The sequence below is a fragment of the Embiotoca jacksoni genome, unplaced genomic scaffold, assembly GCF_022577435.1.
Source record: "Embiotoca jacksoni isolate LCO1_2020_lvr unplaced genomic scaffold, fEmbJac1.0.p SCAF_2, whole genome shotgun sequence".
Classification (NCBI taxonomy): Eukaryota; Metazoa; Chordata; class Actinopteri; family Embiotocidae; genus Embiotoca; species Embiotoca jacksoni.
Genome location: NW_027185340.1, coordinates 2,374,261 through 2,388,649, shown reverse-complemented (window position 1 = coordinate 2,388,649; position 14,389 = coordinate 2,374,261). Strand labels below are relative to the sequence as shown.

The 14,389-nt window shown below is 40.2% G+C and overlaps 1 protein-coding gene across 1 annotated transcript in view; it reads left to right on the top strand.

Moving 5' to 3' along the window:
• hs6st3b (heparan sulfate 6-O-sulfotransferase 3b) overlaps positions 1-10,532 on the top strand; it is a 57,548-nt gene extending 47,016 nt beyond the window's left edge. Inside the window, exon 2 of the mRNA XM_069153901.1 lies at positions 6,968-10,532. Within this exon, the coding sequence (XP_069010002.1) occupies positions 6,968-7,736 (769 nt within the window). The 3' untranslated portion in view covers positions 7,737-10,532. The remainder of the gene's footprint in view (positions 1-6,967) is intronic.
• Positions 10,533-14,389: the final 3,857 nt, after the last annotated feature.

Below are 14,389 nucleotides of genomic sequence, written 5' to 3'. Positions count from 1 at the left end.
CACACAAAACAAAACGAGCCGTATTGCAAAAATTAAACAGAATTTGTTTCAATGCAACAGTCAGACTCAAGGAATATCGACACTGCTGTGTCCTTTCAAACCTGCCGAGACATCTCTATCATGCACAAGAGGATTCCTTTCGGTGCAAGCAATATCTGAAATATCGTCAGACACAGCAGGTTTGTGACAGTTAAAGCACAGGATATTAGTTATTTAATATTTTCCAGTATTCTCAACTCGCCTCTACTCTCCAGTCTTCACACTTTGACAGCTAACATCAGTACCGAGATTAGAAACATCTATTTATCTGACAGAACAAATGTTCTCACCTTCTTGCAAAATGCTAATTACGATGATCTAGCCAGACAAAATCTTTAATCTTGAGAGAAGAATCTTAACTAAGTGACCACTTGTGAGCTCATGGAGTTATCATGGAGGTGGTTCAGTTGTTGTCATGTGACATACAGTTTGTGGAGAAGCTCTGTCACATGATAACAGGCGGTGAGCTCATAACCTCAGCTCCTGTTTAACAATGGTCTCTGGCGTTGGATGTGAATGTCCTCTTTGGTCTTTCTCCAGCCCTCCACTGACTTTAAGTCCATGACCTTTGGCTAATTTCCAGTTATTTCCAGATAGCTGATGTTGTCTGACTTGACTTAAGTTTTTGATTTAACAATCCGGCAACGTAAGTGTAAAAGAGTAAATATAGACAGACTCGACTGATTTTCAAGTGACTGCAGGTGGGGCAGATTAGGAAACTGAGAACAGGTGAGGTGGGTGTGGCCGACAGGAGACCAGGCTTGGAGAGAGAAATGAACTGGGTAGCTGGAAGGTCCCTGAAAAGGCAGACAAGCAAATAACAGAAGGGGCAGAAAGTTTAAAACCACAACACACCATGCTCTGATTCAAGTAAAAGCTCTGTGAAAATATAGTGGGTCCTAGAATCAAATTATTCTTTTAAACAGCATGTAATTATCTTCTGCCGACAAAGTGAAAAGAAGTTAGATATGTTTGGCAGCATGAAATATTAAAATATGAAAATATTTGAATGTTAACTCGAACCGCTACACGATTTCTTTAGTCATAATAACTAGTATTTTAACAAAACGTTCCAATGCTGTATTTGTGATTTCTAAGCTGTTTTATGAACACAATGTTGTTTACAGGCTCTTAACAGTAGCAACACTAGCAGCATTTTATTTTTCAAAAAGCTCCTGTATCATGTTCTTTTATCACAAAGCTCTACAGGTGAGTCACACCTGCTGTGGACCAAATTTCTTTCCAGTACGTATTTAAGACTGGACAGTTTGTCCTTTGAACGATCATGACTGCAGTGCTCACAGTGTGTATCTATATCTGAGAGCTCTGGGGCCAACTGACTGAGAGCTAAGGTAGTTTAGCTGAGGGCAGTACCACTGGCATATGCATGTTCCCCTTCAGCCTGCTGCTGACTGCTGAGCGCTGACGTGATCTTTGATCAAATGTACTGCTCAGATCATGTCTGAGTGCTCTGGGGCAACACCACCAGCTACCTCTTTCCACTTGTAAGCCACGTGTATATAATTCAACCCGAGTATTACATCTATAAAGTACAAAGTAGTTTTTTGTGGCGGTGTCGAATATAATCACAAGCATTTTTTTGGTAAAGAATCAGGGAATAGAAGTAAAACACACGAGCCGAGCAGGATTACTATTGCACATCATCAATAGGGTCTATTCCCGGCTCACGTTCCCTATTAGTGGGGGAATTCTGCTTCACGATGACAGGAAGAGTCGACATCGAAGGATCAAAAAGTGACGTCGCTATGAACGCCACAAGCCAACGAACAGTCAGACCTTAGTTAAGCATCTAAACTGGCAAACCACAAAATATGAACCACGTTTTCCCCCTTTTTTTTTTTTTTAAGTTAGTGCTACTGAGTGTTACCGTGGAAACATAGGTTATATATCTTATATATCTAAGATCTAAGCCTGGGGTGAGGTGGCTAACCTATAGCTAGGTTTAAAATGTCTTTAGTTGTCTACTCTGAGAGTAGATTTTAGTGTGCTGTCTTTAGCCGAAACATAAGTTCAATAGGGCTGTGGTCACTACAGGCAGATTTTGTTTTGGAAGATCAGACATTTTGGCAGAAAACAAATAAAAATACATTGTCAATGAATGATTTACTGATATGTTCTCCATCCTCATTTTGTGTCTTTGTGAATTGCTTATTATGTTAATAAAAAACTTAATTCAGGCAGCATTAAATGTCTTTGCTGTTGCCAACTAGTTGTATTTCAACAAAATATCGAGGCGACAGAGTGGAAAACATGATATAAAGTGTCTCTGCACTCAGCGATAGTGTTTTGTCATACTCTGCATGGTCCATGGTCACCATGGTTTTAATAAAAAATGATTTTCTCAACAGAAGCTTGAAATATGTTCCACTCTTTGATTTCAGCTCTTATAAAAAAAACTATACCAGCCTGAAATTGTTTGTTGAGACAAAATATCACAACGCCGCCTTCAACTCTCATCGACTTCTATTGTTACCTGGATTTATCTGAATGAGAAGTGTCTTGGAAACATTTAGAAAAAAAACAAAGAGAGGTTGCTTAAATACAGTGCTTCAAGGAGAAGGCAGCGAGGAGAGACAATGCAGAACGAGAGACACAGACACGAGACATACAGAGGGGGATTGACGAGTAAAATCAGCACCGTGATTAATGTGACAACCTTTAAGAAAAGGTTATGGATCCGAAGGGAACACTAATGTCTGCAGGACATAGAGGAAGAACCGTGGAGAAAAGGGCAAGAGTCAAATGAGGTTCAAAATTACAAGGATACTCCATTCACGTAGGGCACTGTACTCAATCTGTACTGTGTCTTCAGGAGACGGCCCCCGGAAACATTCATCTCAATGTACTTTGTCATACCCAAATAGCCTAATTATATACATAAAGATTTATAAAGCGAAAGTAATATAAAGATAGCTGTTAAAACGATGCTGCGCTTTAATCCACTTTGGCTCAAGGAGACAAATAAAATAAGAGTTGCATTTAAACAACAACAAAAAAAGACAGATAATAACAAGGACCAAGCAATTTTAAATAGATGCACATGAATATATTGCTGTACAACACAATATACTGTAGGGTATGACTGACTATGGCTCTAATGTTTTTGATGTGAACCATGTAACTATGTGGGTTTGATGTTACGTGTCATCTGCAGTCTTGCTTGTTGCCTCTTGTTTCATGAAGGAGAATACCGTACGTCTAGAGAGTGACAGTAAAGAAATGTTTAAAAATGTTTTTCTTAATGCTCCTGGACCACAGAGGAGTAATAGAAAAAGATCAAAGCTGTTATACTGTGAGGATAAATCAGAGAAGTCAACAGACAGTAAACAGGAAGGAGTTTTACGCAATACAAAAGAGCTTTAGCTTTAGACTCCACACACACACACACACACACACACACACACACACAGTGTCTTCCACGCTACATCGCAACCATATTAGTCAGTCCCATTGCTGCACTGGGACTTGGTCTGTCTTTACTTATTTACTGCTCACTGTGTTAGCCTTTGCTCTCAACAACTTTTTGCCCGGCTCACAGAGATATATTGTTTTGCTTTTCCCTATTGTCTAGCTCACCCTGAAGCACCTGCAACAATATACAACTCCCACACATGAATGTCTTGATGACTGAATTCAGTTCATCCACTTCCAAACACCATGAGCCCAGGCTGAAAGTCCAAGGTCCCTTTCAGCAGCCTGCAATCAGGGAGACGCAGTGGGCTGAAATCATGTCACTGAAGCTAATTATGGGCAATTAAAAGCCAGTTGTCTGTTGCACTGACTTTGGCTGAGGATAAAACGTGGTGCGCCGTCTGTTCCCTCATGTTGCTCGGGTTTAGGAGAATATTTATAGGGAGCTGACTGTTTTTTAGCCATGCTCATGGCATGCCTTGAGGGCTGGCAATGCCACTCAGTTGCAAGGTCTGCTGTAGCCTGGTATTTCAAGACCTAAATTCACTGCGTGAATATATTCAAACTTCACTGAGGATTGTTTTCAGTTGTTGTAACCCAATAGGTGTAATTTTGAAGCTCATGGAGCAGCCTTTAACCAAACTGCATTGACCATCATACACCATATGCTGTGAGCCAAAACTCCACCACTGCAACAATTGTTAAAACTACTCCTAGTTATCGCGCAGCCACTCCCACTGGTTGCTGGTTAGTTCACCCTTCAAAGTGGCTGAGCAAACCTTAATGCGAACCGGACTTCCAGACTATAATCACAGTAAAGACTGAAGCTGTCAGCAAAAGTCTGGCGGGGCCAGAAAGGTCTGAAAAAAAAAAGAAAAAAGATTTGGCTCCAAAGACTAGACGTCAATAATTTCACATTATTTCAAACCTATTTTAAATTCAATCTTCTTCTGTGACCACCACCTCTAGATTAGTGGAATAGATCAGCTGTGTATAAGTACATTCAGTCAAACCACTACTATAGTTAAAAATATAACTGCAGGAAACCTTCAATGGTTTTGTAGAATAAAAATCATCCTGAGAAGACTTTTTTACTTCGTGAATGAACGAGCCTGCTTAAAATTAATATGCAGTATGGATTTGGGATACAGAGCATGTCTTATTTTACTAATGCTCAGTAGCCCTTTAATCATTTCATAAGAGCTTGGAGCTTATAATTGAAAAAAAAACAACCTTTGTGGTTTGAATGAATATCTGATCATTCTTTCAGCTGTTGTCTCAAATTTCAATAAAACATTTTTCAAATGTGTCCTTCAAGCACAGCTTTTATGATGAAACTTTTTCCATATCCATTATATACATCTGTTTAAATTACACTGAGATTTAAAGCAAGGCATGATGAGTGGAGAAGCTGCTGCTGACGACAGGAATACTAGTTTCCATTTTTATCCATACTTTTAAATTCCTCTTCCATCTCGGTCTAATGGCCGCTGTTTAGTTTGTGCTCCAGTGAAATCATGCAGCTGCTGCTGCTGCTGCTCTGGAGATGAGTATTCTGGGGCAGAATGAGCTGCAATATGCCTCCTATCCATTATTGATCCATGATTAACTGGAGCTCAGCAGGGTTCTCGACTTCAACGCACTAAAATAGGCTAGGAAATCTTGGCAACGGGACATGGCTTTGTCACAACAATACAAGCTATGCTTTCACTATAACTTCTACTGGAAAGCAGCCTCGCCGTGAAAACTTTTAGATCATGCCTGTGAAATGACTGCAGGGCTGGTATTGCTGATAACAAAGTCCAGAAGTAAGAAAATCCTGTCAGCGCACCCCTTCCCCCTCTTCGACAGCCATCTGTATCACTCAGGGAAAGCCTGCTCGAGACAGCTGTGCAGACCTACTGATCCTGATGTATTTTGACACTGATGGTGCACACAACTGACCTTTGGGCTGTCGAGTGCACTCAAACACAACACTTGCTGCATGTGTTTATATCCCCAGTCTAATGAGGATGTATCTGCAGGCAGCCATCTCCAGGAGCAAGTGCAGGGATGCAGCTGCTGCTACAAGGGTCGTAATCACAGCTTTATGCCTGACTCATTTTCAGCGATGGCATTCATGTGGCACTGTTAGGACAAATCATCACACACACTAAAGATTGGCATTTTTATGGTGTCTTCAGGCAAAAAAAATTAACCTTTTTCCTTTTCTTATAGTTTGTATGCAGCTCAAATCAGCAACCCACGTGCTGGAGACTTTAACTATGCAGATTGTATCCTATGCAGATAATATTTCAGAACACTTTCAAGTCTATCGTCCAAGTAAGGACAAGCAGAGGAGAATGTTTGTGTAACTTTTATTTTTTTATTCCCACTCCTGGGTGAAACTGCTTGGATGTTTGCTGTGCTGCCAGAAGTGAAACAGTGCTGAGAGCAGCTTTGGTGTCAGGGTGAAATCTCAGCACCGCTCTCCACTTTACCTGCTCAAGCTGCTCTCCGGGGGTTCTTGCATCATTAAATATTCATGCTACACTCAAAGGACATCATCTTAGGAAAAGGTTTACCTGGCCAACATCTGTCTAATCTTTGTTTTCCATCAGAGTGTGTTTTGACATACCTTCAGTTCAGCACAGTAGATCACCTCAGAGGTCATTGTTGATATGAAGGACAGCTGTAACTTGGCTTGTCACTGGAGCAAAACAAACTTTTACATAATTTGAACCCAGGTAGTTTTATTTCAACCTGACATGTTTCTTTTTTTTTTTAGACATACTGATATTAAATTGTTTCCTTGCTCAATCAAAGAGCTTTCGTATGTCCTTTTGTTTACACTGCAAAGTCTGATGAATTAAAGTTCTGCTGTCTTGTTTGTCTCCCATGTTCACTGACAACGATTGAGTGCATGTTCATGCGTGTGTGTGTGTGTGTGTGTGTGTGTGTGTGTGTGTGTGTGTGTGTGTGTGTGTGTGTGTGTGTGTGTGTGTGTGGGTTTACCAGTTGTCACCACCACAAAACTAGTCAATTGTTTTTTTTTTTCCAACCCTGCAGTGACTCGGTAACAATGGTTAAGGTACCCAGTTAAAAGTAGTACAGATTTGTGGCATGAAATTTGAAACCTCATTATTCTGTAACAATGACATGTTTGGGATTTAGTTAGGTCAGTTTTTATTCACTTTCTCTGTGTCCGTGGATTACAGCTATGTCTTGATTCCCAATTATACTCTGTGTTGGCAGGTTGGTGAAATCTGTGAAACGGAAACCGTTCTTACTTAGTTTTGTAAATTCGCTGCTCTGGTGCAGAGGTTCAGTTGGCAAGGGCAATATATAGAAACTAACTGTAATAACCTCATTAGTGAGACTTTCAGTTTTCCAATTAGCATTCAACCTTGAAGTCTCATGCACAGACAAAAGTCACCATCTGTCAGCACAATGCAGGGCAGCCCTCTGTGATGGCGATGCGCTCACAGCTCTCTAACTGTGTTTGTTTTGGCTGCAGGAACTTCTACTACATCACCATGCTGCGCGACCCAGTCTCCCGCTACCTGAGTGAGTGGAAACACGTCCAGCGAGGAGCCACATGGAAGACCGCCCTCCATATGTGCGATGGACGCTCGCCCACCCAGGACGAGCTGCCCACCTGCTACAGCGGTGATGACTGGTCCGGTGTCACCCTGACAGAGTTCATGAACTGCCCGTCGAACCTGGCCAATAACCGTCAGGTCCGAATGCTGGCTGACCTCAGCCTGGTGGGCTGCTACAACTTGTCCTCAATGAATGAGAGCCAGCGTGACCACATTCTTTTAAGCAGCGCCATGAGCAACCTGAAGAACATGGCTTTCTACGGCCTGACTGAGTTTCAACGCAAGACGCAGTACCTGTTTGAGCGGACGTTCAGCCTGCGCTTCATCTCCGCGTTCACGCAGATCAACAGCACACGAGCCGCCAACGTGGACCTGAGCGAGCTCGTGCGCAGACGAATCGAAGAACTTAACTTCTTGGATGTGCAGTTGTACGAGTACGCGAAGGACCTGTTCCTCCAGCGTTTCCAGTTCACCCGCCAGAGGGAGCACCAGGAGGTGCGCTTGAAGAGGCGCGAGGAGAGGCGTTGGCTCCGAGAGCAAAGGGAGCAGGGCCGGCCGTGGCCGCCCAAACACAGAGGCGGTGGAAACAGAGGCGGGGGAGGGGGAGGAGGCTTCGAGAAGGAAGCTGACAGTGACTTCTCCACCACCACGGAGGACTACACAAGCCAAGTGGCTCGTTGGTGAGGCTTCGATCCCATAAAGAGAGAGAAGCAAGACAGATGGAGAATCCTCAAAGACTACTTTAAACATTTCGTTTGACTCTCTCTTGCACATCTCATGTCTCTCTTTGTGTCTCACCATTAATCTGTCGACCGCATCTATTTGTTTTGTCAGCTTCAGTGTGAACCGAGTGCTCCGCTATTTCGTAACGAAAACTGCCAAGTCTGTGAGACTCACAGCAGCTCTGTCTCGGAGTGCCCGTTGGTGTCTTAAATCTTTAAAATGCTGTTTCTATATTTTTGTCATTGAATTATTGCCTTGGTTATTTAAAATCTGTTGAATAAGACTGTAAATTGAGTTCAAAGAAGAAGAAAAAAGACGCTGCTACAGACTGCATCGATTTATACTTTGACATTCACTGCAAAGTTGATGAATGTCACTGAAGTCATTGTCTATATTGCAACTGGTAGAAAACATATTTCATCTGAAAGTTATTGTGGAAGAACTGATGGTTGCATGTCACACGTCCACATTATACTTACAACTGCGGAGAGTGATTTCCAAAAGATTTACTGTGCAGCGTCAAAGTGATTAATGAACACAGTGTGTCTGTTTTCTTTTTGTTTAAAGCCAACGAAGCCCTCGCTCAAGACAACATCGTATGCATGCAGTCCCCGTCTTTTAAACCAAATTATAAAAGATTGTCTCTGATGCTGATATTTTGTTTACAGTGCAATATATATTGTTTTCTCAAGTGCAATAGCTTGCAGACTTCATCACCTCTCCCAAAGAAAACAAAAAGGCAGTCACATGGCAGAACAAAATAGCTTACCGTTTACTTTTGTTGACCATTGTATCTGTGGTGAAAAGAAGAGCATACTTTGAGAGTCCCTCCCTTTTTGAAGTAGTGGGTTGCGGAGATAAAAAGTTGGTAAATAGTACAGGTGATGAAATGTGTCAGTGCGGCCGGTCTGTCGCTGTGACTGTTAATGAGACGATCAGCATTCAGTTCTCATGCCCCTCCCCATCACACTGGCTGCTTTTACATATTTGTAGAGCTGACGGCGGCAGCACTGTGGGCAGTGAGAGCGCTTTAACACCAGCTGAGCGCCAGGATACAAAGACAAGCCTCAAAGCAGATAGTACAGAAATAAAACATTTCTGTAATTTCCTCTGTACGATTTAAGTCCCTCAAATCCAGTTTGTTTTTATCTGGTTAAACAGGCTTCAGAGACTGAGGTGCTTTTTACGTCCCTTATCTCGTATTCCCTCACAACCCATGCTTATCAAATTAAATGTTTACCAAGTGTCAACACTGAAGTCATATAGCTGCTGATATTGTGACAGTAATTTCTCATGTTTTTTCTCTGATTGCAGTTACCTATAGAATACCTCATATGGCACAGTTTTGTTTCACTTCTTGTGTGAGTTATTCATGCAGCTGCTGCACTGAATGTGTTGAATGAATGTTGGTGTGGTGTTGTTGTTTTTTTTGTTTTTTTTTAGCTGTATGGGTGCTCTTCTGCGTGAGTTCAGTAAGTGTGTGGATGGATGAGGCAGAAGAAAGACGAGGTGTGTAGCACAACGATAACACCCAGCCAAGTGTTTCAAGTGTTGCTAACCGTGTTAACAGCTCTGAATATTTGATTGTTCTTTGCATAATTTAGAAATCATGCACTCATGCCATTTGTGGTGTAGCAATGGAATATCATGTCAAGTGATTGATGATGGGTAATTTAGGAAGCTCTGCCATTTTCACCCACAAAGCATCATATTGAACTGTAAAAAGTTCCCTCTGAAATGTGCAAGTTTTGCTGTTTTGATTAGCATGAAATGGCATATGTCTAAGTAGCGCACAAGTACCTTTAAATTCGACTCTCGTACAGTACTTGAGTAAATTTACTTTCCACCTTAATTCGACGGCGTTCTGGCACTTTAAACCATTAAAACACAAACAACAAAATCTCTCTCTTGAAAAACAACCGAAACTTTTTCAACTTCATAGAAATGTGAGTTCAATGTAGGAAGTTTACTTTTACAGTTTATTTTTTTCCAGATGACACTTTGACAACACGTGATTAATTAAAGCGAGCTGTATGCCACTTAGCTGCAAAGAAAAAACCTGCTGTGAAAAAGGCAGCCTGTACTAATGTTACCTTTGAGAGTGTGAGTGCTTCACAGTGAATGCATTCACCACTAAGTCTAATGTCACGAGAAGACTTCATTACAAAAGGAACGATGTGTTGGATTCAGGGGGTTCTGTTGAATGTAATAGTCACAGTTTTGTTTACATTAGTGTACCTGAAAACTTTGGAAAGGGCCCTTCATGTCTACATCGGGAGCAGATTCTCTTCCAGGGAGCCCGCCATGTTGCACGACTGTGTTTCTGCAGTAGCCCCGAAGGGACCAACCAAACACTGGCTGTAGAGAGGACCTTTCCCATTTTTCACGGCCACAATAGATTTTCTTAGACTCTTGGGAGGAGAGGGTGAGGTGAGAGGTTTTCAGATAGCTTACAATCTGCAGCCTCACCACAAGATGACATTAAATCCTCCACACTGCTCGCCATGACACCATTTATTTTTGACCTTTCTTTGGTGACACTTAATAATAGCGCTTACATACAAAATGATTTGATTGTAGAGTGTGAACATACTGTAGTCAGTGATATATATTAAGTGGCAATGTTCCCCAGGGGCAGATGGCATGATGAGTAGGAATGTCTCACAGCTACTAATAAGACAATATGAAACACTTGGAAATGTGCTGTGAACTCAAGTTTTACACATTTACATATACAGTTTGTGTGAGTGTGTCGGTGTGGGGGCTGGGAGGGGGGGTGTCTTTGTGTTATCATTGTATCATTGTAAATTCAATTACAGTTATAAACTGAGCATTCATCGCCTTGGCATAATCAACAAAGTGTTGATAAAAACTCATGTAAAAGGGTGACGTCTCATCAGTTCATGCCGTAGTTGGGTTTTTTGTTTTCTTGTTGCGGTTCACATTTCTGTATCATGTTTTACATGTTGGCCGACTCCACTTATTACTTTTCCAGGCATTAAAAGTATTAAGTGTTTAACTGCTGAAAAAAACAAAAAAACAAACAGCAGTATGCCTCTTCGCTCTTTGTTAATTGCTAGTATTTGCTTTGTCAAAAAATGTCTTTATGAAGACTTTCCACCAATTCAAAGACAAAAGGGACGAAAACAGAAAACATAGATTTTGACTATAAATTATGATGCCGTTCTCAGAAATGTGTGAAATGCCACTTTGTTAAAGGAGTTAAATGAACATGTGCGGCCGCTCCATGAAGAGGCGTTTCCCTGAGATATCGATTCATATGATTATTTAAATGATTTTAACTGTTGCTGAAGAACACCTTTGCCTGACGGTAATCAGTAATACTGGAAGGGAGCGTTGTTAGTGTAAGAATTTCTGTGTACATATTAAAAGTCTTGTGATGAAAAGAACAATCTAAAAGCCTTTTGCCGTGTTATATTTAATCTGCCAGTTTTCATGTCAGACCTAAAAAAAAAAGAGTGAGACCTGCTTAACACATCGGAAATAAATGCATTGAATGACCATGACATTACGGTGTGTGCTGTTTGTTTTTTATGTTCTCCTTCTAGTATGTACTCAGTTTTGTTAACAGTGATTAATGCTGCCTCTCCATCAGCTGATACATCCACCCACCGTATCTACTTAAACAGTTGGCTGGAATCTGCTTCATCATGCTGTGGGAAAAAGATAGAGATGTATATCACTTTCAAAACATAAATATTACACTAAGATTTATCTGCCTGCTGCTACATTCGCATTTTAAAGTAAAGATGTGGAGCTAACTGAAGCTTTAATATTTCAGGAACAAACAAAAAAAGCTCTGTTGAAATAACGCAGGTAAAGGAAAGCTTGAATAAAAATTGCCTTATTAACCTTAACAAAACAACTCAGTGCTCGCATATTAGCATTCACATATATGTGTAGTGCAGTATACACAGATTTAATCACTTTATTTATTTTTTTGCTTCCTTTAACTTGGCATTTGTCAACCAATTTATGAAGAATATGGAAACGTCGTCATCTTACAGAGACAGAACAAATTGTGAGACTGCTGCACTGATTCTTTTTCATCTCGCAAAATGTCAAGGCAAACAGAAAAGAGTCCAAAATAACCTACGTTACATTATTAGAGAGCATATTCATCTGAATGTTTTATTTGTTTCTGGTGAAGAACAAACAAGGTATGCTCATGTCTGGTGCTTCTATAAGACTTGATATTTCACAACAACTGAAATAATACAGATGTTACCTCCTGCAAGACAACTTAAGTAAAAAAAAAAATCATGTTTGTAGACACAAGGATGACACAACAAATTTCCCTTATAGAAGAATAAACTGAACTATCAAAGTGGGGTGTTTTTGAACCCTGAAAAACAGCCTCAAACGTAATGAATTGATTGTTATTTTTATGAGAACACAGATTTAGTGTTAAGTTCAACAACAATTCCCACATACCCTCCATCGTGAATGCAAAGCACCTCTTCTTATATTGAGTTAACTTAGTAAATTACAGCTCTCTGCTTGCCCTCAGGTTGTACAGTAAGGATGGCTAGCTCAGCATTTCAGCCAGCAACTGCAGCAAGTCATTTCCACCCAGATGGTATGATTTTATTATCATCATTATCTAACCATAATAAGTGTGTAATGACTTGAAGAAAGTACAGTGTTATTCAAATACAGCGCTTTACTTCCTGAAATTTTATCGTCAGCACAATCTGGCGCCTGATAAGCAGAAGCTAATGAGTCTAAGAACATCATTACAAACAGTGTTTACATAGTGAATAGCTTAAATTTTATTAACATAAACAAGAATTCTGCTGTTTTTACTATTCAAACAAATGCAGAAACAAAGTTAAGCAGGTGAAAATCCTTATGTCCATCATGCTGCATTATTTTACACTGATACTTTGAAACATGCATTGGCGATCACTGCTAAAGGAGCAGGTGAGGCAGGTATAGTCAAAGCAAAAGTGAGCTTTACTTATAAACTGCAGGTTGATCAACAATCAGGGAACAAACAAAACCCATGAACAAGCGAAAGCAATTCTAAGAAAAAACAACCAAATTTACACAGAAGAACAGACAACGTGGCAACTTACAGGGGTGAAGTTGAGCTGATGTGCTGATGAAGCACAGGTGAGCAGCACAGAAAGTGGAAAAACACAAAGGCAGCAATTAAAAGAAAAAGACACAATAGGCAAGTGATTTAAAAGTAAAACAGGGAACCCAACAAACTGAAGGGCAGAACCACGACAATACGTCATAAGGCAGTGTGGTTTGAAAACAGAGACACTGGCGAGAACTTCAGTATAATTAGTTTGCTTTAGGTTTACCTGAAATTGACACAGGCCGAGCTAATTTTATGTAGAGTAGGGATGATACGATCAGACAGTTAGAGATCATTTGTACACTGAAATGAAATGTTAAGCCAAATTTGATCATGCAGGTAATTTATTTACCCACAATTAACCTTCAGTGAGCACAGCTTGCACCACAGAGCACACACCCCACTGTTGCATCTGTGGGGTGGTAAGATTTGTTAAAAATATATTTTAGAGAAGACTGACATCTACTGGTCATAGTATGCAATTACTACTTACGTCTCCCCCTGACTATTTGACGAGCTGTTAATTTGTATATGATTTTCCATGGTTTTTGTAAAGTTTACAACAGGAATGTAAGGACAGTAGAAACACATTCAGATTAGATCTTATTTCTTAGTTTTTGCCATTTTCTACCTCTAGATTGTAGGACTGCTTTCGTTAATTAATTGTGCTGCAGGTTTACTTTTGTACTAAATCATTCGGATGCATTATAAGGTGTCATTTAAGTCATTCTTAATAAAAACTGAGAAAATATTTAAAGGCAAGAGGTGGCAGAGAGCTTCAGTTCTGAAATTATTTGTCTTATTTGTGACAGGATTAATATAAAATTTTTATTCACTTTTGTTTTATTTGCTGTTAAAAATCAAAGCATTGGTTTCCCCTAATAAACCTTTTTATTATTGTCAGGCAATAGTTTTCAAGTCAAGCAGACTGATTGACTGATACATGAGGAGTCAAGCCTGATGCTGTGACTGACAACCCACTAAATTCTGTATTTCTTAAATAGCACATAATAGCATATAAATAAAAACAAATAAAAAAAAACAACCTCAAAAGCCACACGGTTGGAAAACAATGCCAAGTAACACTAAATGGAGTATAAATGACCAAACAGACAACAAAGAGAGTTAATGTCAAATGAATGAAAGCTGCTTTCTTCGTCATTATATTCGCTGTGTGATGGTGGCATTTCCCTCAAAGAGAGCAATATGGTGACCTTTCGGTGCAGTGCCACATCTCCAGTTTGGGATCTGTCGCTGTGAAAGATCAGCTAAAGCTCGTTTGTTGCCTCGAGAATACTTCAGAAACAGAAAAGGGGCAATCAATTAGTCACGACTGTTTCATTTCACGGTAAGTATGGAATGGATAAAATCTTACATTTGCCCACAATTTTCTATTTGCGTTTCCCAAAAAAAAAGATGTGTTCATCATTTTTGCTCCAGAATAGGTTTCATACAGACATGCCGCTCGAAGGAGTGAATACTAAACTAATTATTGTTAAGTTTTCAC